Source organism: Oncorhynchus kisutch, linkage group LG1 (genome assembly GCF_002021735.2).
Source record: "Oncorhynchus kisutch isolate 150728-3 linkage group LG1, Okis_V2, whole genome shotgun sequence".
Lineage (NCBI taxonomy): Eukaryota > Metazoa > Chordata > Actinopteri > Salmoniformes > Salmonidae > Oncorhynchus > Oncorhynchus kisutch.
The window spans coordinates 62,838,786-62,863,039 of NC_034174.2; the positions used below are offsets into that span (position 1 = coordinate 62,838,786).

At 42.6% G+C, this 24,254-nt stretch overlaps 1 protein-coding gene across 2 annotated transcripts in view; it reads right to left on the reverse strand.

Annotated features, from left to right (window-relative positions):
- Positions 1 to 23,429, reverse strand: part of LOC109889588 (cytoplasmic phosphatidylinositol transfer protein 1) — an 82,102-nt gene extending 58,673 nt beyond the window's left edge. For both annotated transcript variants that reach the window (XM_020481137.2, XM_020481146.2), the window contains exon 1: positions 22,511 to 23,429. In XM_020481137.2, coding sequence (XP_020336726.1) covers positions 22,511 to 22,558 — 48 coding nt within the window. In that variant the 5' untranslated portion in view covers positions 22,559 to 23,429. The remainder of the gene's footprint in view (positions 1 to 22,510) is intronic.
- Positions 23,430 to 24,254: the final 825 nt, after the last annotated feature.

A 24,254-nucleotide genomic window follows, 5' to 3' on the forward strand; every position in this document is an offset into this window, starting at 1 on the left:
TATACATACAGACAGCAGTAAATCGGAATCGGAACACAAAGCAGCTCAAATCAAGACGGCCCACGTAGAGAGAGGAGCTGAGAGGCGCTTTAGAAGGCTTAACTTGTGCGTCACAAAGCATTGAGGTCTTTTCCCGTAGCTCTGTGAATGTTTGTCGAGTGATTTGGATCTCAAATGCTATCGAGCAGGGAACCGCACACCACAGATTACAGTCTTATCAGTGTGTGTGACTGTGTGAGAGAGTGAGTGAGTGTGTGTGTGTGAGAGAGTGCGTGTGTGTGTGTGAGAGAGTGTGAGTGAGTGAGTGAGTGAGTGTGCGTGCGGGTGTGTGAGAGAGATAGCGTGAGAGTGCTCGTGCGTTTACCTGAGGTCAACTGGAATGAGGTAACTAATCCAGTGGGTTTGAAAGTCTAAAGACCGAGATATCAGCAACAAGAGTTTTTAACTGTCGTCTTTGGCCATTCACTGTGATCTCAGACGGAGTTAAGAGCAGGTTTGCTGAGGCACGTTCAACCTCTGCTCAAACAATATCAGTGACCACATAAAAAAAAACATGTGAGGGCAACAATCTTTACTCTATAACTACAACCCATCCACGTCACAATCATCACCGTCATCACCGTCCCGTATGTCTGGTGGGTGTCTGTCTGTGTGTGTTTCTGCCTGTTAGTCGGTACGATAAGTCAGTCTACTTAGGCTGCCTGTCCTGTCTGGCATTATGTCCCCTTGTCTCTTCTCCAGCCCAGTCTGAAGCGGCCCTATTGTGTGAGGTTATTGCGAGGGTGACTCTAATTTGAGTTGAATGCTCCTCATTGATGACCTCTCGCAGTCTATTTAAGCAGTTGTGGCACCTGTTTGCCTTTCCAGGGCCGTAGAGAGTTAAGAGGTCAAACTCTCTAACCCCAATGTTGTCAGCCCGGGCCATTGTCTCTCTTGTCTGCGAGTGTGTGTGTGTGTGTGTGTGTGTGTGTGTGTGTGTGTGTGTGTGTGTGTGTGTGTGTGTGTGTGTGTGTGTGTGTGTGTGTGTGTGTGTGTGTGTGTGCGTGTGTGTACGAGCGAGCAAGTGTATGCATGTGCGTACGTGCATGTGTCCTGAATTAGACTGACCGAATGAATTGGGTGTTAATTGGGTTTGGGTTTTAATGAGCATGTTCTACCCAAGCATGTTCTACCTGTCAATCATGATTCCACTCAAAGCTGCCCACCAACTAATCAACCAACCCACACCTCCTGTCATCCATGGTCTCATTCACTCCTAACAAGCCATGATACACACATCATACTAATAGGGGATCTTCATTCATTAGCTTTGTAAAAAGCCTCAACGAGAGGCTCAATGGGAAGCACAATCTAGGCCCAATGCCATCTGGGTAATGCTAAGGCTCCCTCTTTGCTTCTGACCTTCTATACAGACTGGGACCTACCAGTGGATGGGATAGGCCTATTGTATGCTGACCAGTTTGTCAGTTACTAAGTTTACTAATACCGATTCAAGTCTTCTTCTCCTGTCTGATGTACTGCAGTTCAGTTCATCTGGTCTGAACTGACTCAAGTGGGATGGATTAATAGACACCCCAGGCATGTTCTACAGTAGGGGAGAGTGGGGTAAGTTGAGCCATTTTGTTTTTTTACAATCAGCATCACTCCGTCAAGGGAAATATAGTTTTCTTTCTAACAAAGATATCTACAGTACCAGTCAAAAGTTTGGACACATCTACTCATTCAATGGTTTTTCTTTATTTTGACTATTTTCTACATTGTGGAATAATAGTGAAGACGTCAACACTATGAAATAACACATATGGAATCATGTAGTAACCAAAAAAGTCAAACCAAAATATATTTGAGATTTTAGATTCTTTAAACTAGCCACCCTTTGCCTTAATGACAACTTTGCACAGTGGCTTTGCACAAGGCAAACACTCTGACTATATATGATCCCACACATCTACAAGGATGCACTTTCATGTTGGCTTTAGGACCTCATATTGAAGCAAATAGAGAACCCAACTGAAGCATATAACAATCTTAAATCTGTTTTTTGGACTTAACTTTCTTACCACTTCTTACCTTCTCCCCTACAGTGTGTGTTCCTGCCTACACACCCTTCCTCCACGAACCAACAAGGATCCATCAAACCCAAACAAGCGTGTCCAGATAGGACAACGTCAGCCCCCTTCCACATTCGTCAGAAACATGCACGCATGCACACTCACGCAAAGTTGATTATGTCTTTGAAATGCACGCTGTACATAGACCAATTCCTGGAAACATTCACCCAAGCCACTTTTTTGGGGGCTTCATTACCATGGGAACCTGGTCACCAAGCCTTTCAGGGGAATGACATTGACCGTCCCATTTCAAAGCTAAGCCACCAGAAAGTAACTGCCTCAGTCAGTACTTGAGACAATTGGGTACCACTTTATATAAAGGTAGCCTTTATTAAGGTTTTGTAAAGACTTTGGAATGGCACCTCATTGAACCAATCAAGGACTTGAAACATTTATCACACAACCGTTCTCAATAGAAGACTGTGCTCTTTTTAAATGGACTGTACTCAGGACCAGCATCCAGGGGTTGGACTTGTACACCAAGCTGCCTCGTGCTACAGAAACAGGAGAAATGCTCCAGTCCTATTGGCCGTTCTGGCTCGGACAAGTCCCCCTTTCAGCTCATATTGCGCAAATGAACAGTAATCCTGGGTTTCACAGAAACGATAAAACAACACCTCGTGGCACAATGCCTCTCCCCTATTTGACCTAGATAGTTTGTGTGTCTGTATTGATATCGAAGCTACGCGTGTGCCATTTTTAAACTGATGTAGTTCTGTCCCTGTACTGTTGTCGTCTATTAACGTTCTGTATTATGTCATGTTTCGTGTTTTGTCCCACAAAGAGTAGCTGCTGCTTTCGAAAGGATCGGGGATCCTAATAAAGTGCAAAATACAAAACAAATACTTCCTTACTATTCTAAAGGAGAGGATCACTCCAGAGTTTACAGTTAACCTTTCTTAGCGAGACCTCTATCCCCCTCTTTTCTGAATAAATAAACAGGCACTGTTCCCTTGCTCTCTGCTTCCCTCCCAGACGATAAATCTTAGCAGGCGTTTTCACTCCCTAATCCTCTAAATCACACTCCCAATCAGACAAGGATTCAGCTGAGTCAGCCAGAGAGGACATGGACCGACAAGCATGAAAACATGCACACATACACAAGCACACAGACACTTAAGGGGAGAGCACACCACACACACACACACACACCGGCTATGCAGTGACCCTGGCTATGCAGTAATTAAGACTAACAGTCTATTAGCTCCATTTGAGGAGGCTGACAGGGCGGATGTAGGAAGATGATGATGTTGTTAACGCTCCTAAGTTGAATGAACCACAGCTAATGAACCACAGCTAAGTCAAAAGGGATAGTTCACTCCAAAATCAACGTTTGACAAACGTGCCCAGACCTTAAATGGTGGTTATATTGAGATGAGTCCATGTCTCAGCCATATGTATATCGAGCTATATGTTTCAATCACAAATGAATGGGAAAGATAGGGACTGTCTAATGTAATCATTTTAGTCAGTGCCTGCGAATTTTTCCCATTCATTTCCAATTCTCCTTCCAGTCTGTATCAAATGTCCTTCCAAGCGTCGATCACATCAACGCTTGGCGGTGTAGCGAAATACATCAATCTTTGCCGCGAACAAATCAGGACATCCATAAGCTGACTAATGGAAATATTTATCCTGACAAACTACCCCCAGAGCCAACAAACATCCAAGCACATCAACTGCTCATGTCCTCAAAAGTTGTTTACCGATTGAGCTTTGGGCGGCTTTGTAGCGGCGCACTAAATAAATGTACCACTGCTGTGACGCTAATTGCTACACAGTAGGTGGGCGAGAGCGAGAGCAAAAGGCATAACTTTTTTCCTTTTGACGTTATTGTAAGACTCAATTTGGCTTGATTTCTCTGTAGGAAGCCTGACTGAAAAGCACAAGTGGGAGTGGTCCCCTGTAGCTCCCGTCTGTTCAGAAAGCTAGTGTGCATTATTTTAGGAGATGAGGGGTTGACTATGAATTGGAATATGAAATTGTAGATTTCTAGTCCTAACCAATCTCAGTCATGTTTTTTGTTTGTGACAAAGTAGCCTACATTTGGGACTGGGAGCATTTTTTACGTAACATTCACTGTTCAAATGTTATACGATTTTTTTATTTTAAAGGATGAGATGTGGCATGGATGCATTTCATTCTCAGGACCTCCATCATGGACTACTTGCAGTAGCAGTTCAGGTGTAAGATATGAAGCTAAAATCTACCACTTGGCTGTCAAAGACATTAGGGACTGGGTGACGACACACACACACACACACACACACACACACACACACACACACACACACACACACACACACACACACACACACACACACACACATGGTTCGCTGGCCCCTGCTGTGAAGGCAGGCAGTGGCACTAACAAGCTCCTATACATGCCCTCCTATCAGGAGAGGGGTCCAGGACACGGCAACGACTCCAGCCAACCAGGGACTTGGGATTGCAGTGGCAATGTCCATTTTACCCATCAACCTCTGGGGTACTGTGGGATTACAGTCGCTTGAAAGGAATGGAACTGTAATCGAAATGCAAGGACTTTTCTAGGAAGGACTTTTCTTGGAAGGAAAGGGAATCATAGTGCTAGCAGTATGATATTATCGCTAACATCCCGTAGAGCAAACACAAACGGATGAAGTTAATGAAACAATTCAACTAAATTGTACTGTTTTATTTAAAAAGCACACATACACATGGGGCAATCATGAAACTGGATAGCATATGGGGTATTTGGGGATACTGACAAATACATACATTTTATTTTTATTTTTTACAAATGTATATTTTGTAGAATGTGAGTGGAAGGAGCCAAAAACTCTGTATGTGAACAACAATTTACCCATAAGTAACACTGTTCTCTACCAAGATCCACCTGGTACAGTGTTGGATTACACTCTGTATCCAAGTCTCCCCACTGGAGAGTAGAGCTCCCTACTAAATCCTGGCCTTTGGGGAATGTAAGACTATTAAATATCTCATTATTTGACAGCCCTGAAATGGTCTTAAATGATCAACTGTGTAATCCTATCATCTACTCTTGGAATGGATAAACGGCCGATGGTTGCCATAGAAACGGCAATGATGGTAACAGATCCAGGCAACATAGACAGTAGCTATCTATAGCCCGTCTGTCTGTGGTGTGGGTTGACCTAATGTTGCTGTCCAAATGCACCTACAGTTGAAATTGGAAGTTTACATTTGCCAAATACATTTAAACTGAGTTTTTCACAATTCCTGACATTAAATCCTAATAAAAATTCCCTATCTTAGGTCAGTTAGGATCACCCCTTTATTTTAAGAATGTGAAATATCAGAATAATAGTAGAGAGAATGATTTATTTCAGCTTTGATTTCTTTAATCACATTCCCAGTGGGTCAGAGGTTTAAATACACTCAATTAGGATTTGGTAGCATTGCCTTTCAATTGTTTAACTTGGGTCAAACGTTTCAGGTAGCCTTCCACAAGCTTCCCACAATAAGTTGGGTAAATTTTGGCCCATTCCTCCTGACAGAGCAGGAGTAACTGAGTCAGGTTTGTAGGCCTCCTTGCTCGCACACACTTTTTCAGATCTGCGCACAAATTTTCTATAGGATTGAGGTCAAGGGCTTTGTGATGGCCACTACAATATCTTGGCTTTGTTGTCCTTAAGCTATTTTGCCACAACTTTGGAAGTATGCTTGGGGTCATTGTCCATTTTGAAGACCCATTTGCGACCAAGCTTTAACTTGATGTCTTGAGATGTTGCTTCAATATATCCACATAATTTTCCTTCTGCATTTTGTGAAGTGCACCAGTCCCTCCTGCAGCAAAGCACCCCCAACAACATGATGCTGCCAACCCCTGTGTTTCACGGTGGGGATGGTGATCTTCGGCTCGCAAGCCTCCCCCTTTCTCCTCCAAACACAACGATGATAATTATGGCCAAACAGTTCTATTTTTGTTTCATCAGACCAGAGGACATTTCTCCAAAAGAGTACGATCTTCGTCCCCATGTGCAGTTGAAAACCGTAGTCAGGCTTTTTATGGCGGTATTGGAGCAGTGGGTTCTTCCTTGCTGAGCGGCCTTTCATGTTATGTCGATATAGGACTCGTTTTACTGTGGATATAGATACTTTTGTACCTGTTTCCTCCAGCATCTTCACAAGGTCCTTTGTTGTTCTGAGATTGATTTGCACTTTTCGCACCAAAGTCCGTTCATCTCTAGGAGACAGAACGCGTCTCCTTCCTGAGCGGTATGACGGCTGTGTGGTCCCATGGTGTTTATACTCGCGTACTATGTTTGTACAGATGAACGTGGTACCTTCAGGCATTTGGAAATTGCTCCCAAGGATGAACCAGACTTGTGGAGGACTACAAAAAAGTTCTGAGGTCTTGGCTGATTCCTTTTGATTTCCCCATGATGTCAAGCAAAGAGGCACTGAGTTTGAAGGTAGGCCTTGAAATACATCCACAGGTACACCTCCAATTGACTCAAATGATCTCAATTAGCCTATCAGAAGCTTCTAAAGCCATTACATAATTTTATGGAATTTTCCAAGCTGTTTAATGGCAAAGTCAACTTAGTCTATGTGAACTTCAGACCCACTGGAATTGTGATACAGTGAATTTTCAGTGTAATAATCTGTCTGTAAACAATTGTTGGAAAAATTACTTGTCTCAGGCACAAAGTAGATATCCTAACCGACTTGTCAAAACTATAGTTTGTTAACAATACATTTGTGGAGTGGTTCAAAAACCAGTTTTAATGACTCCAACATAAGTGTATGTAAACTTCTGACTTCAACTGTACATATTGGTTTGAAGCGGCAGGGTAGCCTAGTGGTTAGTGCGTTGGACTAGTAACCGGAAGGTTGTGAGTTCAAACCCCTGAGCTGACAAGGTACAAATCTGTCGTTCTGCCCCTGAACAGGCAGTTAACCCACTGTTCCCAGGCCGTCATTGAAAATAAGAATGTGTTCTTAACTGACTTGCCTGGTTAAATAAAGGTTAAATAAAAATATCAAAGTAGCATGTCATGTGTGTGTATGCGTGTTCATACGTTTGTGTGTGCGTGACTGAGACCCAAACAGTACCCTTTTCCCCATATAGTGTACTACTTTTGACCAGGGCCCAAACCTGCACAGGCGCACGCAAACACAGACTGTCTCAGAGTCCATTACAGTTGTTAACATCACACTAGCGGAGGGCAGAGAAACATTCTCGCAATTATGCTTCAATTTGGTTTAATGGCCACTCTGCCAGACCCATCTGCTGCTAGAGAGGCCAGATGATGTTCTTTACAGCTGATATGGGGCCTGTGGGCAGGTGAATACGTCAAACATTCCACTCCAAGCTCTGGGGCTCAATACCTCCTTTTACTGCTGCTTATTCTCTGCATCTTCCTCTCTCTCTCACCCTCTTTTTCTCTCTTTCTCTCTCTCCTTTTCTCTCTCTCTGTGTAAATCGACATTTATGACAGCATCTGCAAAAATCTCTCTCTCTGTCCCTCCCCCTCTCGTCCTCCCTTCTTCTGTCAGTCTCTCTATAGACTAGAGACCATCTGCTTAAATCCCTCCATCTCTTTTCCTCTCTCGACAGAGAGTTTAGAAAGCAGGAAAAGCCACAGAGGGTAGCTGAAAAGCAGGCAACCAATCCCCCTCCCCTCTACCTCGCGCTCTCTCCCTCCCTCCACAGGTTAAACTAGAGACCAACAGCTACCCGCGAGGCTTACAAAAACACCAACGATTCTCTCAATCCCATTAAGTCTGGGGAACACACGCCCATTTCACTTTCAAAACACCCATCACCACGGGATTTTAAATCGACTGGGTAATAAAGGTGATGATAGAACAGGGGACCAAATGGAGTCAGTAGCCTTCACTCCATAACAAGTAGCCTGACGTCGACACTGTGTCAAAATAGAAGAGAAGACCAAGCATGGGTTCGGGTTGACTCTGAGGCAATAGAATGATCAATGTGACATTTGTTGTTGAATAATGGTGGTATTATGCTACAGTCTACGCCAAGTTTCGTTTCGTTCAAGTGGGCAGCGTGATAACAATTTCTCACCGCCCCCCAACTGAAGGTCGAAACACTGGATGACTGTGACAAAGCTTACACACACCACACGCGCGCACGATGAAAGCCCGACACGGGAAAGGGTAGCGAGGCTATCTCCCAGAAGATGCCTCGATGACAATACACAGCCCCGTGCTTGACTCTAAAGGGTTTAGCCTTTAAGATCCAGAGGACGGGGGGGGGGGGGGGGGGTCTGGGCTGAGTTCCACCAGAGCTGGGGAACAATAACCCCTCTGTCCTTAGGTCTAGATACAAGTACAGTCCTCGAGCAACGGTGGGGAGAAGCTTAACCAGGACAATACAGCAGCAGGAGAGCAGTCCTCCAAACCAAGCCTTGGGGATTCAGCCTCTCTGGAGCCATGGATCACCTTGTGTGTATGTGTGTGATTGGGACACAGGAAGGGGACAATGGATATGGAGAGGGTAACAAAGCTCAGGTGGAGGGAGAGATGGGGAAGTGAGTGAGAGAAAGCGAGAGAGAGAGAGAGAGAGAATAAGAAAGACGAGAGATGTGATGTAGAAAGTGTGTGAGAGAAAAAGCAAAAAGAGAGATGTGTGATAGAAAGTGGGTGATAGGGAAAAGAAAATAGGGATGTCACCGAATAAAAATAATATTGGTCGACCAGAAGTCGTCTGTTTAATAAAATCAACTATATGCATTGAGCTTGTCTGATGTTAAGCTCACTGTGTGATGAAATAAAACACACATGACTCAAGAGGGACCCAGAGATCAAGATAACCAGAAAAAAGAAAAAGAAACAACCTGACCCGACCATCCTCCTTCCGCCCCTGCTGGCTTCGGCAGATTCTGCCATCACTCTCCTGAAGTTGCCTGTAATAGGCTACACGAGGAGTCTGAAACCTTTCTCATGTGGAATGGGAATTTATCTTCCCATTTCTACCGATCTGCGTGCCAGTTATGGTTTTCATATGCACATTTTCGTGGAACAGTTTTATTTATTTTATAACAATGTCTTCATATCTCAAGATTATTGTGCTGTGGTTAATCAAAATTCTATCCAAATCTAAATGATACAAACCTAAAAAGTACACTTCTATTACCTTTGCCAACTATGCAAAAATAGCCTACAAAAAGGCAACAAATAAAAACATTGCAGCCTGCAGGTAAAAAATACCACGAGAAAAATAAATATCCAATAAAAATTACATTGGCAACATACGGCCAGTTGTCTGCAATAAACTTTAAACATTGTATTAACTATTAACTCAACTTGGGTCCAGCCTGAAGCTCTTCTAGCAAACTTGCAACATTGCATAAAATATTCTGGGCCCTCAGAGTTTCCCATGCCAATGAGCTCAGGACATACACAGCTGTTGGCTATTTGTGCAAGAGATGTGAGATCATCAGGTATTTTATGACGTTTCCACTAGATCAGAGCATGACATTTTTTCCCTTTCACTCAGAGTGGTTATCAAAAGGGAAAGAGCTGGAAAGATTTTTCAAATACATTGAGGATCTATTGTCATTCTCAACGGAGGTAAAAACAGACTCTGTTTGCGTGTTGTTTGAGATGAAGAAAACATTACTTGGAGAAGCTCCACTTCTCATTACTGGTGGTGCAGAGTCTGTTTTACCAGAAATACTATCAGATCCCCATATGGGCATATTTATATGCCTACATTTGCGTGCAGGCCAGGTAGCCTATAGTCCTACTTCTATAAGTAATCATGTGTGTGTCCTTACTCAACATTGATATGAGCACTACAAACAAAAGACAATGACCGAATTGACAATACTCGTAAATGGATTGACATAAACCAAAACGTTTCTCACAAGTGTAGCATAGGTTGGGCACTCTGCAAACAACGTGTCCACTCCGATGATAACGGTAAAAGACTGGAATAATAATATATTGAATGTATTAAATTAAATTACCATAACCAAACAAATATTTTAGATTAGAAATTATATGAATTAACGGTAAATGTACTACTGGGCTCCCAAGTGGCGCAATGGTCTAAGGCGCTGCATCTCTGTGCAAGTGGCATCACTACAGTCACTGGTTCGATTCCAGGCTGTATCACATCCGGCTGTGATTCGGAGTCCCATAGGGCGGCGCACAATTGTCCCAGCGTCGTCTGGGTTTGGCCGAGGTAGACAGTCATTGTAAATAAGAATTTGTTCATAACTGACTTGTCTAAGTTAAATAAAAGGTTAACTTAAATGTTTAAAAAAATACTGGCGATATATGTAATGGGGAATTGATAGACACGAACAATCAAACAATTCACACAATAAAGTTATGAAACAATGTATGTGCCCAAATTGGCGGGAGAGAGCGCATCCTGGAGAGAGAGATGCATTGTGCCTAACAGCCACATTCCACTCCTTCTTGGACTGTGCAATCTCCACGGATTAGTCTCGGCCTCCGCAATGGATTAGTTCACTAGATAGGCGCAAATCATTAGATAGGCGCGAATCAGACAGGCGTCTAGCGTGCCAATTCTTTTTACATCTTGGTCGACCATCAGCATATCGACCAAAACAAATGGACTAAATGGGGTCAGCCCGAAAAGAAAAGCAGAGAAAGACAGGGAGAAAAGGAGAAATGAGCCAGAAGAGACAGACAGACACAGAGAGAGAACAAGAACAAAAACAAGAGAACAGAGAGGCAACAATGGCAAAACTCATCAAAACTCATCAAGCCAAAGGGCCCATCCCTCCTGTCCAAAATACTCTTTGAAGATGTGGCTTTAACCCGACTGTAATTACACTGCCAATGGCTACGGGTTGGGGCCAACATTTCTCAGAACGAGGACATGTTTATACATTTGTCTTCTCATATTCTATTCATTTCAATCCCAAAGCAACAGATTCAGCCTGTGTGTGTGTGTGTGTGTGTGTGTGTGTGTGTGTGTGTGTGTGTGTGTGTGTGTGTGTGTGTGTGTGTGTGTGTGTGTGTGTGTGTGTGTGTGTGTGTGTGTGTGTGTGTGTGTGTGTGTGTGTGTGTGTGTGTGTGTGGGGTGTGTGTCTGTGTGTCTGTGTGTTTACTTGTTCAGTTCCCAGCTCCCCTATAAACTCTTCTCAATAATTCATTAGGGAAAGTTGGCAGTTAAAATTCACCATGGTGCACAAATAATGAAATTGGGCATGGTATGACCCATTTAATAGGAAATCAGATGGCTCGTCAAAGTGGACTGTGATTTAAGGTCAAGTAAAATAACAACTTGGTTGGCTGCTTGATTGTCTTTAGGCAATACAAGAGTGCTGAATTATAAATGTGAATGATGTGATGTTTTGTATTGGGGTTGATAATAAAGTCATTTTTATATGAAAGTCTGACAGGAAAGGCTGCGGGAGTGAAAGGGAGACCTGTAATGGAAACGCTAAAGACAGACCACAGCTACTGTAGGATGTATGGGCAGAGTAGGGAAACGCTAAAGACAGACCACAGCTACTGTAGGATGTATGGGCAGAGTAGGGAAACGCTAAAGACAGACCACAGCTACTGTAGGATGTATGGGCAGAGTAGGGAAACGCTAAAGACAGACCACAGCTACTGTAGGATGTATGGGCAGAGTAGGGAAACGCTAAAGACAGACCACAGCTACTGTAGGATGTATGGGCAGAGTAGGGAAACGCTAAAGACAGACCACAGCTACTGTAGGATGTATGGGCAGAGTAGGGAAACACTAAAGACAGACCACAGCTACTGTAGGATGTATGGGCAGAGTAGGGAAACGCTAAAGACAGACCACAGCTACTGTAGGATGAATGGGCAGAGTAGGGAAACGCTAAAGACAGACCACAGCTACTGTAGGATGTATGGGCAGAGTAGGGAAACGCTAAAGACAGACCACAGCTACTGTAGGATGAATGGACAGAGTAGGGAAATGCTAAAGACAGACCACAGCTACTGTAGGATGAATGTGCAGAGTAGGGAAACCACAAGAATGTGCATCTGTGAGAATCAAATCAAATCGGATTTGTCACATGCGCCGAATACAACCTTACAGTGAAAAGCTTACTTACAATCCCTTAACCAACAAGGCAGGTTTAAGAAAAATAAGTGTTAAGAAAGTATTTAGTAAATAAACTGAAGTACAAACATATGTGTGTGTGTGTGTGTGTGTGTGTGTGTGTGTGTGTGTGTGTGTGTGTGTGTGTGTGTGTGTGTGTGTGTGTGTGTGTGTGTGTGTGTGTGTGTGTGTGTGTGTGTGAGAGAGGGTGTGTGTGAGAGAGGGTGTGTGTGAGAGAGGGTGTGTGTGAGAGAGTGTGTGTGTGTGATAGTGTGTTCGCTCTCCAGTTAATTTAAATGGCTTCTGTACAAGGAAGAGAGAGTGACTGTCAGCAATGCGTGATGATCTCACGTTTCAGTTGGGTTATGGAATGTGTGTGTGTGTGCACATGTGTGTGTGTAGTGTGTCTGCTATGTTATAGTATGGCCACTCGTGCATTCACATGTGTACAGATTTCATACATTCGTGATAGTATGCGTGTGTGTGTGTGTGTGTGTGCGTGTGTTCACTCTCCAGTTAATTGAAATGGCTTCTGTCCAAGGAAGAGAGAGTGACTGTCAGCAATACGTGAAGAACTCATGTTGCAGTGGGGTTATGGAACAGCCTTCCGTAGGCTACGCTCACACACACCATCGAGGAAATGAGAGGAGGCCTCATCCGTGGATAACGGTCTATCAAAAGCCATGATGGTACTTCTGCTGGAGCAGCAAATTGCAACAAATGCCATCTTATCAAATCACAACACTGTCATCTACACCAGATGACAACTGTGTCTTGCACCGATCCACCCATGGAAAAATGTTAGGTCCATTTCCTCATCAACACAACATTGAATATCCACAATTAACTATTAATGGACTATTTCAAACCAGGCGCTGTATGTGTCAAGCGTCTCAGAGTAGGAGTGCTAATCTAGGATCAGGTCCCTCCCTGTCCATTTAATCTTATTCATTATGATCTAAAAGGCTAAACTGATCTTAAAATCAGGGAAATTCCATGGTAACGGAGTGATGCTGAAACTCACTTTTTCACTTTAAAATGTATGTCAAGGAAACACCATTGATTACAAAGTTGAACACTTATATGCAGAAGTCTACTTTTAACAATTGCCACTGAAAATGTCAATAAAACACAAAATCTCCCTTTTTTGTGTGACCACGTTTTCCAAAAACTCTGTTAAATATCTACTTTGAATTAAGATTCAAAGATGTCTGCAGAATGTGGTGTCCGCTATGACTTGAGTTGAACTACAGTCAGTGAAGTGGATCAACACCCGGTAACAGAATGACATCATGGGTCCTTGATCTGTACTAAACAGAAATGCATAATTATGAATGTCACTCTCTTCATGGTGATGTATCCTAATTATGTACACAAAAGGTAGAAAAATGCAATATCATCCTTATTCTAATGAGCTCTGACCCAAACAAGTCCAAATTTGTTTGGTTCAGACAAGACCAAATCTGTACCAATCATAGACGTCTATGTTTCACAAGTTTGGACTTCACAGTACAGCACAGTAGAGCACAGGGGGGTACAGTTCCGCACAGCCCAGTACAGGGGGCAGCAGGTAGCCTAGCGGTTAGAGAGGCGAGCCAGCAACCGAATGGTTTGCCAGTTCAAATCCTAGATGCCATTGCCTGTCATTGTGCCCTTGAGAAATGCACTTATCGTTCCACAAGAACATCTCTCCAGGCACCCAGTGTGGCAGCCTCCCACACCTCTACAAAACGACTCTACTGTACTCTACTTGCTCTACTGTACTCTACTGCAACTGTGGTTTGTGACGACTATGATTTCTCCATTGTGGCTAATTCAATTGCAGTCATTCTGTTACAGATTTTCGTTCACTGTTACCGATTTGGAGTGATGCGTTTTAAACACTTAATAATTCATAGACATAATTATATCAGTATATAACACTATAATTAATGGGTAGGTCTACCTTTCCTTGTTACTTCTGTGAACTTTCATCATCCTCCCTCCTCATGAGGGAGAAGGATTAGAAAATATCTTAAAGATGTGTGGGTTTTTGGTAAACGAATGACAAGACACTAGGCAATATTTCTCCAACTTACAGAAAGCAAACTATTTCTGCAAAATTAAATATAAAATGTTGGCAGGGGCCTTTATCAACATTATTGAGTTTTGATGTATTTCTATACAGAACAAAAATATAAAAACAGAACATGAGCTGAAATAAAAGATCCCAGAAATGTTCCATACTCACAAAAAGCTTATTTCTCTCAGATTTTGTCCACAAATTTGTTTACATCCCTGTTAGTGAGCATTTCTCCTTTGCCAAGATAATTAATCCACCTGACAGGTCTGGCATATCAAGAAGCTGATGAAACAGCATGATCATTACATAGGTGCACCGTGTGCTGGGGACAATAAAAGGCCACTCTAAAATGTGCAGTTTTGTAACAACAATACGCCACAGATGTCTCAAGTTTTTGGGGAGCATGCAATTGGCATACTGACTGCAGGAATCTCCAACAGAGAATTTAATAAGAATTGGAATATTTGGCAGTACATCCAACCTGCTTCACAAACACAGACCACATTTAACCACGCCAGCCCAGGACTTCCACATCTGGCTTCTTCACCATCGGGATCGTCTGAGGAGGGGGAGGGGGGGTGCTGAGGATTATTTCTGTCTGTAATAAAGCCCCTTTGTGGGGAAAAATAATAATTCTGATTGTCTGGGCCCGGCTCCCCAGTGGGTGGGCCTATGCCCTCCCAGGCCCACCCATGGCTGCACCCCTACCCAGTCATGTGAAATCCATAGATTAAGGCCTAATGCGTGTATTTCAATTGACTGATTTCCTTCTATGAACTGTAACTCAGTAAAACCTTTGAAATTTTTGCATGTTGCGTTCATATTTTTATTCAGTATACCTTAAGACTTCATCTAGTATAAGTCTTTTAAGACCCTTTTTCCATCTGTGTGACCAGAAGTCTTTGCTTATTCCACATTTTCAGGAATGAAAAATGGTTGAAAAATATATCTATACCTTTCTTTCCAAAAAATATAGACTTGTAGCTTTCATTTGACACCAAATTTGATGTGGTCCTATAAACTGGTTGGTGGTCATGGATCCTTTTACATGGAAATGACCATCAGTTTTCCTACTCTGGGATGCTTTATACACACAGCCTCAGGACACACTGCTTTTAAATGCTGGTAAAACTAAGTGCATGCTCTTCAACCGATTGCTGCCCGCACCCTCCCGTCCGACTAGCATCACTACTCTGGACGGTTCTGATCTAGAATATGTGGACAACTACCTAGGTGTCTGGTTGTACTGTAAACTCTCCTTCTAGACTCACATTAAGCATCTCCAATCCAAATGTATATCTAGAATTGGCTTCCTATTTTGCAACAAAGCTTCCTTCGCCCATGCTGCCAAACATACCCTCGTAAAACTGACTATCCTACCGATCCTTGACTTCGGTGATGTCATTTACAAAATAGCCCCCACACTCTACTCAGCAAACTGGATGTAGTCTATGTCGTGGTAATTTCCTGTACTAAATGATGAGAGTTACAAACCACACACCAGTCAGAGTTATACTTAAACTTAATAATTTAATAATATGAGCTTTTGCAATAGCATTTGACTTTCAACATTTCAGTAGCTCTAATGAAAAGTTGAGAGTGGTCAACATAATGGCAACTGAGATCTTTTATAGCAAAGATCCACCCCCTAGTCGACATGACAAACCACAGATAATAGGAACTGTTCACAAAGAAATACTTTTACTTGAGAGAGGAGTATCCCATAGCCAGACAGCATTCACTATAAATTATTGTTCAGTTTGGTCTCCTAAACGAGGTTCTAATCTCGTTCTTGGTACTTCATAGTACCAAAACATTACCTCATCCAATGGCATATATCAATGGTCAATTCTAGATACTCCCATCTCAAATACACCCCCTCGTGGACAAACTCACGGAGGGGAGTGAGCCTCTAGGTCATATACTAGGTCAAGAGAAGGGCAACATCAGAGTGGACATACAATGGTTTCAGACACTGCCATACTCCTCCCACCAATGAGAAAAGGAGGGAGTGACTGGCGTACAGACATTGTGGAGATAACTAACTGGTTCCCCATTACTCACTCCATCCCTTCACATGGTTTAGGAATAGTTACAGACACATTCCCATAAGAAGACAATGTTCCATTCTGTCCTCCTCCCCTTCTGATATTCTGCATAGCACCACATGGTTTAACAGATACATTCACATATGAAGACAAGCCTGACTTCTCCCCTCTCTGGGCCCCAAGTGACTAAGCCCTAGCTGAGAAGGGATAACTGCAAACTGCCAACCCTATAGTCCAAAGGGGAAACATTCTAATGACAAGTATCTCACAAGCATGTTATGAAAATAAAACATCTACAGTGCCTTGCGAAAGTATTCGCAAAGTTCAAGGGGGCCGAATACTTTCGCAAGGCACTGTATGTTACCCAGCTAATTATGATTCAGCTACGATATCTATCACAGTGCCATCCGTTTTGTCACCAAAGCCCAATATACTACCCACCACTGTGAACTGTATACTCTCGTTGGCTGGCCCTCACTACATATTTGTCACAAAACCCACTGGCTCCAGGTCATCTATAAGTATTTTCTAGGTAAAGCCCCGCCTTATCTCAGCCCATTGGTTACCATAGCAACACCCACCTGGAGCACGCACTCCAGCAGGTATATTTCACTGCAAAGCCAACACTTCCTTTGGCCACCTTTCCTTCCAGTTCTCTGCTGCCAATGACTGGAACGAATAGCAAAAATCACTGAAGCTGGAGTCTTATATCTCCATCTCTAACTTTAAGCATCAGCAATCAGAGCAGCTTACCGATCACTGTACCTGTACACAGCCAATCTGTAACTAGCACACCCAACTACCTCATCCCCATATTATTTATCCTATTGCTTTTTTGCACCCCAATATCTCTATGTGCACATCATCATCTGCACATCTATCACTCCAGTGTTAATGCTAAATTGTAATTATTTCACCTCTATGGCCTATTTATTTCCTACCTCCTTACTCTTCTACGTTTGTACATTTGCACACACTGTACATAGATTTTTCTATTGTGTACGTTTGTTTATGTGTAACTCTGTATTGTTGTTTTTGTCGCACTGCTTTGCTTTATCTTCTCCAGGTCACAGTTGTAAATGAGAACTTGTTCTCAACTTCCTACTTGGTTAAATAAAGGTGAGAAAGACAGACAACCTATTTTGAGTAGTGGGGGGGGGGGGGGTTCTCAAACTTCTGAACACGCTTGACAACACCTTGTGATGTTCACAATATCGCTATTCTCATCTCACCCTGAAAGTAAACACCCACGGGAATAATATTTTTCAAGTTTGTGCCGTAAACTGACGACAGCCATGAAAGAGACTGACTTCCATTTCAATACGATCCTCTCTCTCTCTGCCTCTCGCTGTCGCTCTCTGTCGACCATTGTCTCCTTATCTCCGTCTCGCTCTCTCTCTCTCTCTCCTCATGTCTGTTTCTATTATTGTTTGCCTCTTTGGAGCGGCAACATCGCAGCGAGATGTGAAATGAACTCCCGGCGTCATGGAAACAGGCTGGGGGATCTAACAATGGCAAGCCATCGAGTTAACGAGCCTTTAAAGGAAGTTGAACAAAGTCTTTACAGAAACTTGATGTGGAGGGAGACACATCATGATGAGGCAACTTGAGGACACGGAACTACTTTCCAGACATTAAACCCTCCCCCCTCATGGGCCTCATTGGACAAAGTAGTCCCTTGAGGTAACTGTATAAAAATACTGTATGCCTACAATACACTCCTTTTTAATTTGTTCAGTAACATTGCACCAATGGAACACATAACACTTGTTTCACATTACCGCAACGGTGGTGGCTAGTTATCAGCTCAGGGCTGATTGGCAATGCCCAGAGGAGTAGTATTCTACGCCAGACTGGGACAAGACCGCAATCAGGTAAATGCAGCAGCTTGCCGAGAGGGAGGCTAAATCCCAATTCAGACGGCAGATAAAGGAGCGACTGATTAACTCAACGTAGACAGCAGATGGGGCACAGAGAGCAGCGTTTGACACACCGACTGGGAGCCAGCTGAAATTCCCTTGCTAATTTCAGGGGATGTTAGTTTAAATGAAGCCAGGGTCATGTTCATTAGGGCATAGCGGGAATGCATTGGTTCTGTTGGCTCTGAAGGTTGGACTGTAGCTCTTCCAGAAGTTACGAGGTTTGATTCCCACATGGGTCACATATTTACTTAATGTGTGAACTGTAAATCACTTTGCATAAATGACTGCTAATGATGAATCGTCAGAAGACAAGCTAACAGGCGTGGATGATGTTTGATCACACAGCCCTACCCACAACACTGACGGAGTGAGCGATTGTGAACGCGTGCGTGTGTGTGCCACTAAAGCAGAAAGACAGATGACCTCTCAAAGGGTCAGCAGAGAATTTCATCAACATTACAATTGCCTTTGCTAATTGACAGGCACAGATGCGTTCTATATCACCGTTTCGGGAATATCACATCAACTAACATAACATACACAAAAACAAATAAGCTTCTATAATCCACTTCTAGAGAGTACATTCCCTGTGATGGCTAGCAGCCATCCATATTCAAATTCCAACAGATATAGTCCACGACCTGAAATAACCTTCTCTGCCAGAGAGTAGAAATAGACAGTTGGGGGTAGAAATAGACATTTGGGGGTAGAAATAGACAGTTGGGGGTAGAAATAGACATTTGGGGGTAGAAATAGACATTTGGGGGTAGAAATAGACATTTGGGGGTAGAAATAGACAGTTGGGGGAAGAAATAGACAGTTGGGGGAAGAAATAGACAGTTGGGGGTAGAAATAGACAGTTGGGGGAAGAAATAGACAGTTGGGGGAAGAAATAGACAGTTGGGGGAAGAAATAGACAGTTGGGGGTAGAAATAGACAGTTGTTACACCTTTGGGCTTTACTCACATCTACTCACGCAGATGGTCCTGAATACGAGCTTATGTCCCAAAACCAGAAAAAGGAATTGGATTCTATTTTTTGTTGTTGCAATGAATACCATCCACAGCCTTAGCATTAGTGAGGATTATAAGCTTTTCCGTCAGACCAGCGCTATAATCCCTTCAGTTATTGCCGAAGCTGGAAAGCAGAGAAATTTCAAGCACGGCAAAACGTATTTAATTTTTCACCCCCCCCGAAATGGATAGAGAAAACTGCATCTCGGCTATTTTAAAACCTTCACAACGGGAGAGGAAACAGGCTGTTATGAGGTCACAAGGTGTGTTTGAATGATTCACTGCGGATGCATCACAAATGGCATCCTATTTCCTATACTGTTTGGGATGCATAGCATGTCTTTCTAAAGCTGTCCATGATCCTGAATCACTGTTCAGGGTAAAGGAAACAGGTTTCTGGCATAGGTGGAAGTTGGCCCTAGACACTGCTCTGAGGTCAGTTAATCTTATTTCCTAATGATTAAGGAAATAAGAGACACCGTTTGGTGAATTTTGCCTAAATGCCTAAGATCATACACCCACAAGTATCATATATCTGCAACATTAGCAAGTGTTGAGTAATGGTGAAAAGCAGGTGTGTTGCCCTAGGTAATAATGATGAATGAATCATCACCCTTTTAAATGCCAACAGATCTGTAGGAACTAGATGGGAGGAGTGACACCTTGAGAGATAGTTCATTAGTCGGTCTGTGTTCTCTGAAATGAATCACTATTCCATCCTCTGACTGGAATAAACAGGCGTGGTTGCTGATAAATTACTATGGGAAATGGCAAAGCATGACGTGAACGGCCTAGAATATGAGCCAAGGTCAATTTTGCATTTCCTCCCTAATGGTTAAAGTTAGGATTTGGGGTGGGTAAGCTGATCCAAGATATGTGTCTATGGATGACAGGATCTGATTGGTATGGGGGATAAGATAGGAGTTGGGGTTCACAGAACTTTTCTTATATGTTATCCAAACATTTTCAACCCACAGTAGTAACACATGAACATACATGCTTTCGTGAATTGAAACATGCTGTAAAAACAAGTTGTAAAATTCAACAATAATAATTTGTCACATTTCCAGTGTTACCATTTGCACTATGCTGAGGTAACATGTCACTAGAGGCCAGAGGCTGGCCAATCACTTCCCAGAAAGAGACAATGCAAAGAGAGGGGTGATCTCGCATGTCGTCGTCGTCGTCGTCCCCCCCCCCCCCCCCCCCCCACACACACACTTCATTAACCCTGGGGTTTTCAGACAAAACAGACTTGGCCGGAGAAGATATCTGGCCTGAAGACACTTCCTCCCCAAGCGAATACACCCCTCCCCCGGTCAGGAAGCAGCCATTCATGTTATCAGGGACACGGACGACTCCAAACTCAATGCAGTCACGATAAGCGCATTTTATTTGAATGAGAGAAGGAAAGAAAGCAATCTTCTTGATGCCAAGGTGAGAACTGAATGGTAGTAACAATGGGTGCCAACTGTCATTGTTGACAACGTTATGTGCCCTTCCAATGACTCCTTCACATGTGTTGACTCTGGGGCAAGAAAACTTCAAGAGACAAAGATAGCTCTCTCTTTATATTATCTCTGCCCTTACATATCATAGTACAGGCTCAATGTTAGTTGAGCCATACACACAAAGTTCAGAAGCAAGTATAAAGAATATGTTACTTTTTTACACCTTGCGGTTGTGCTGCTCCGTATCCTAATGGCCTATTAGGAATAGGTACTCCTTCATACCTTGAGTGCCTTCAGTGACACTATTTTGCACATTAGTTAGCAAGCTATTAGTGTCTGATGTAATAAATAGATCATTGAAGAGAAAACACACAAACCTATCTTTTTAATCTCTTCCCAGACTCACACACACACACAAAAAACGATTCAGTCACTGTCTTAACTTTGACCATACTCTAGGTCAAAGTGACTGTTGAAATGACTAAGTGGGTGCTGATTTGAACCCATGCTGGAAGACAAAGTCTTGCTTAACGCCAAACTGAGAAATTGAGCCCTCAGTCAATGAACCTATGAACCTGTCCTTCTGTTATGAAACTGCTGATACCAAATAAAGTGTTTTGGCTGATACTCGTAATTAAATGTTGAGGGAGTTTATTGAAAGTACATTTTTTTTTATGAGGCCCGAGTTCCATTGGGTTGTAATTCTGAAAAGACCGGAGGCTTGTATTGTGTTGAACTAAAAAGGCAATGGAATAGCAGTGTACTAAGAAAACCGAACAACACTCAAGCATTTCTAACGGACAATGTGGCAATGATGAAGGCAGGAGGAATGCAGAAATGCAATCAACATGAGTGACAACAACATAAGGTGTTATGACCACAATTTACATTGAAGACCTCACGGGCATGACAGCTATGCAGGCCTAGAACTATATTATCTCGGGAACGGTGGGGGTGGAGGGCAAACTGGCACATTGACTGATCAGAGAAGAATGATTCCCCCTTGTCACCAAGACCTACAAGCATGCAGGGATGACTGGCTGAGAATTAAGTGTAACTGAACAGATTCTTAGGGGAGGTGCTGCTCATTCCTTTGAATAAAGACGAGCATTGTGCACCAAACAGTGCTCGGGGAGGAGCAGAATGATTCTAGACCAGCAACCTAAAACAGCATTAGGCCTACAAAATAGTTCACAAATGATAGCAACCTATTATTAAGAATGTTCATAACAGTGGCCTATAAGATTATGGTGCAATATTACAGTGTCATCATTCTTGATTTATTGATTTTAATTCACCACATATTACTATACGCTATAAAACGGTAGTTACAACAGCCCCATCCAGTGGTACAGTATCAAAGCTATTGACAAATAACAGTCGTCTCTCAAAACTCATATACTATTTAATATAAAGTTTGAGTCAATTGCCTTTGGATTGCTGAAAACACAAGTAGGTGTTTATATGTTCATCGCAGATTATAAGTGATGAATTTAAAGGCTATCGTTTTTCTCAGGTGTCGTCTAATAAGAAGATATTTGTGGGTGTTCATCACACATGGCACCTATGACATATGGACATGGAATTTACTTTCAAATAGACTGACGATAAAGGCTATGGGTGGATCGGTTAGGCGGGCTTACTGTAAGACAAAACATATATATTTTCTAAAATGTTACACCCTGCCCTTCCCATCTGTTATTTTCTCACACGAGAAAGTTAGCTGACAGTCAAATTGCATGTTGTTTGACAATATCGCATTAAGTCAAAATAAATATTAAACATCATCAAACAATTGCAATGATAGATAACTACATGCTAACGTTACAATGTTAGACAAAAATGTTTATACACTTACCTCCTCAACAGTCAGCGGCATGCATATCCTGTACTCCTTAAGCAACATCTTTGATAAGTCTCTTCTTCTTCTTTGTTTACAATGTAGCCTGTCTAACAATGTATGACCGCCAAAGCTTTAGCTAATAAAAACGCAGAATTTGGAAATGCATGTGGATTGCCTTGAAAACAGATGACCACTGTGAGTTGTCTTGTCACATCGGAACGAATGGAATCTTAACTAGGAATTTCTCACGAGCAGCGTTCAAAAACTAGCCGCTCCTTTTTTATTTGGGACAGGACGTGGGTAAAAGAAAAGCATAAAACAGGACCTAACTAGGATATGCCCTCACCGAAATACATGAGATTCGATTGAAAATCTGCCAACCAGATGTTGCTTTCAGGAGTGGGCGGTAACAAAACGGTGAAATTGCTTAAACTGCAGCTTTCTCAAACCAAAACAAACAAAAAAACGAGGTTTATCTATACAACAAAAAAAGAAGCGAGGGTCAAGTATGTCCTTGCTTAGGCTACTAGGCGAAAATGTGCTGTTCCTCACGCTTCTGTGTTCCTACACATACCAGTCTCCTTTAATAAGGCTTAGCTTTATGTTGCGGTGTCCTCTCTTAGGATGTGAAAAAATGTAAGCAAACGCTACGGGCTCTCCCTTTGACTGTCGTTTCTCACTCAATGCAACGACGAGCTACTTTGTCGCTGCCACGGAAACATGCAGCCAACACAAACCACGCGGACAGGAAACAAGGAGCGTGAAAGCAAGCACATCAGAGTTCCCTTGCATTGTCTCGGGTTCTATTCAACCCTGAACTATTCTCTTGCCTAGAAAGTGCATGCAACCACGTCAAGAGACTGGGCTACATGAGTCGACTATGCAGCCTGAGTAGCGTGTGTTATTTTACCTAGGCCTAAATAGCGTTTTTTGATTACTCTTGTGTCCATCATCCATAGACTGCCTGTTCATAGCTCTTTGCCCTGACTTGGCCATAACAGTGTTATAAGCCTTATGACAGAGATGTAGGCACACAAAAAAATACAGATCAAATAAAATGCTTTTCTTAAAAACCTAGGTTTAATTGGAATTAAATAAATAATAATAACCGATACAAATCATTTACTTAGCCTACAGGCTATTCTCCAACAAAACTATGGTGACAGAATTACCAATAATAATGTCTATAGTATTTTCTCTGGTGTGCAATTTGGTTTCTGCTCAGGTTATGGATGTGTCACCGCAATGATGTCGTGATGATGATGATGTCGCCATTGCACTTGATTCTAAGCAATTTATTGACTTGGCCAAATCTTCTTTTTTTTTTCACGGTAGACCATGAGGGGTCTTTGGCCTGGTTTGCTAACTACCTCTCTCAAAGAGTGCAGTGCATAAAGTCAGAACATCTGCTGTCTCAGCCACTGCCTGTCACCAAGGGTGTACCCCAAGGCTCGATCATAGGCCCCACACTCTTCTCAATTTACATCAACAATATAGCTCAGGCAGTTGGAAGCTCTCTCATCCATTTATATGCAGATGATAGTCTTATACTCAGCTGGCCCCTCCCCGGATTTTGTGTTAAACGCTCTACAACAAGATTTCTCTGCCCTTAACCTTGTTCTGAACACCTCCAAAACAAAATATATATGGTTTGGTAAGAAGAATGCCCCTCTCCCCACAGGTGTGATTACTATCTCTGAGGGTTTAGAACTTGAGGAGTATTTGGGAGTATGGCTAGACAATACACTGTCCTTCTCTC